Source organism: Lactuca saligna, chromosome 8 (assembly GCF_052625555.1).
Source record: "Lactuca saligna cultivar CGN05327 chromosome 8, ASM5262555v1, whole genome shotgun sequence".
NCBI lineage: Eukaryota > Viridiplantae > Streptophyta > Magnoliopsida > Asterales > Asteraceae > Lactuca > Lactuca saligna.
Genome location: NC_136424.1, coordinates 124,393,570 through 124,395,475, shown reverse-complemented (window position 1 = coordinate 124,395,475; position 1,906 = coordinate 124,393,570). Strand labels below are relative to the sequence as shown.

General features: G+C 34.5%; 1 protein-coding gene across 1 annotated transcript; it reads right to left on the bottom strand.

Moving 5' to 3' along the window:
• Positions 1-234: 234 nt before the first annotated feature.
• On the bottom strand, positions 235-1,641 carry LOC145010756 (putative xyloglucan endotransglucosylase/hydrolase protein 26). The gene is made up of 4 exons (XM_078969284.1): positions 1,414-1,641; positions 1,242-1,342; positions 901-1,094; positions 235-808 (listed from the first exon to the last, which is right to left on the bottom strand). Exons 1-4 carry the CDS (start codon positions 1,583-1,585, stop codon positions 400-402), a joined length of 876 nt encoding a protein of 291 aa, XP_078825410.1. The 5' UTR covers positions 1,586-1,641; the 3' UTR covers positions 235-399.
• Between the last annotated feature and the right edge of the window lie 265 nt (positions 1,642-1,906).

The window sequence follows — 1,906 nt, the reverse complement described above, 5'->3', positions numbered from 1 at the left end:
ATGTTGCTTCGATTTAAGAGGGTCCAAAACGAAATTCCTGGGTATAGTGGATAGTACATTTCAAATTTCCTTTATACATAAAGAGACAACTTAAACGGGTGGTAACCATCGGATCTCAGGTCCGAAACATCCCGTTTCGAATTTGTAAAATGCAAAAATTGAGTTATTTTGTGTAATTTTCAATCAACAATTGGTCAAATTTGTGGTTACCCTTTTTATTTTTGCTCTTAAAAATAAAATAAAATGTGTATAATCATTTTATAAAATTCGTTATCGCGAATTTAGTATGAGAGAAAAAGATACATTAGAACGAAAACGTATAGAAACAAAACACATACAAAAAGCAAAAAATGGAAAATGAATTATGGTGTATCATGTATTCACGTATTCATGTTTTGATTAGTATTGTGGCTTGTAGCATTCAGGAGCCATCTTCCCACCAAATCGTTTGTAATCTGTGCAGTAGTTATAGATCATATAATTATCTTGAACCCACTTCATCTTCCCCAACTGATCCCAATTCAATTGCTTGTAAACACGTGATGTCCACCAGTTAAATGGAGTAGGTACTGCACACTTGATAATGCTCAGAGGCCCCTCCCATTTACAAGCTCTTGCATTGAATTTCTTCAAACCAGCCATGAAAGGTGCACAACTCCAGTCAATTTTCACTAGTCCACCTCTCGTTGCCCAGTTATCAGCATTCCACAAACTCGAATACACCTGCATCCCTTGTTGGTTTGGGAACCCAATTCCTTCACTTTTGTAGTTTCTGAAAACCCTAATTGGTATACTATCAACAAACCACCTGCATTCATTCGATCCCATGATCTAACCTTTTAGTAACTGTTAATCTTAGTATTTATATTGTTGTTTGAGTAGAAAATGTGTTAAACTTACACAACAGCGGTTGGGTTCCAGTGAATGGTGTAATTGTGGTAATCAGCAGTTGGGTCAAACCATAATTTAAACTGTTGCTCTCGATTGCCTTTTCCTTGGGTAAAGATGTTTGTGTGCATGGTGTAAGGTTGTCCTGATGAGTTTCCTAAGAACTCAAAGTCGATCTCATCATGATAGTTTCCAGTAGAGGAAAGCTGCAATGATTCCATATCGATTAGACCAAGTTAGGGTTAGGGCCAATTTCAAGAAATAGTTACATACTATTTAATGATATTGTACTTTCAATGTTTTTCTTTGTAAGATATTGTACAGTTACTATTTCTGGTTATTTGAGTGCTTACGTAATATGCTGTGACAGTTCCAGCAGAGTTCCCTGGAACCAACTTAATTAGCATTTCAATGCTTCCAAAAAGGAATGAGTTGTATGATTGAACACCAGATCCTGTATAGATCATTACTCATTGTTAACAATTCATGTTTGACTTTTGAAAGTTATAATTTAAAATACTATACCTGCAGTTTTATCAAGAACTAGATCAAGATTATCACCATTGTTATACATATATGCATGCTTTGCACCCCAGTTGAAGTACACATCCCTGTAAAAGTTTCCATGGACAACACATGATTGGAAGGCGATCACTGAGATAAATGCAACTGCAACCAAACCATGGAAGCTTCTCATCTTAACGGATTCAGAAGGTATTCTTCTTAATTTGCTTTATTTTCTAATTTATATGTTGTTTTCTCTTTTCATTACTAATTGATACCTTATATAGCCTTTGTTTAAGCTTATGATGATGACTCTTGCCCCATTATTTTTTCTTCCAAAATATTTTTTGTTTCTTGACCTTGTCTTGCATTTGACATTTCTTAAAAGCCTTTAATAATTAATTCTCTCTCATATATAAAAATAATAATAGTGCTTGTGGGAACCATTTTTCTTCAAACAAGTCCATTCTAGGTCAATCTTAATAGATGTAAGGGTGTGCAGAAAAATCAAAAC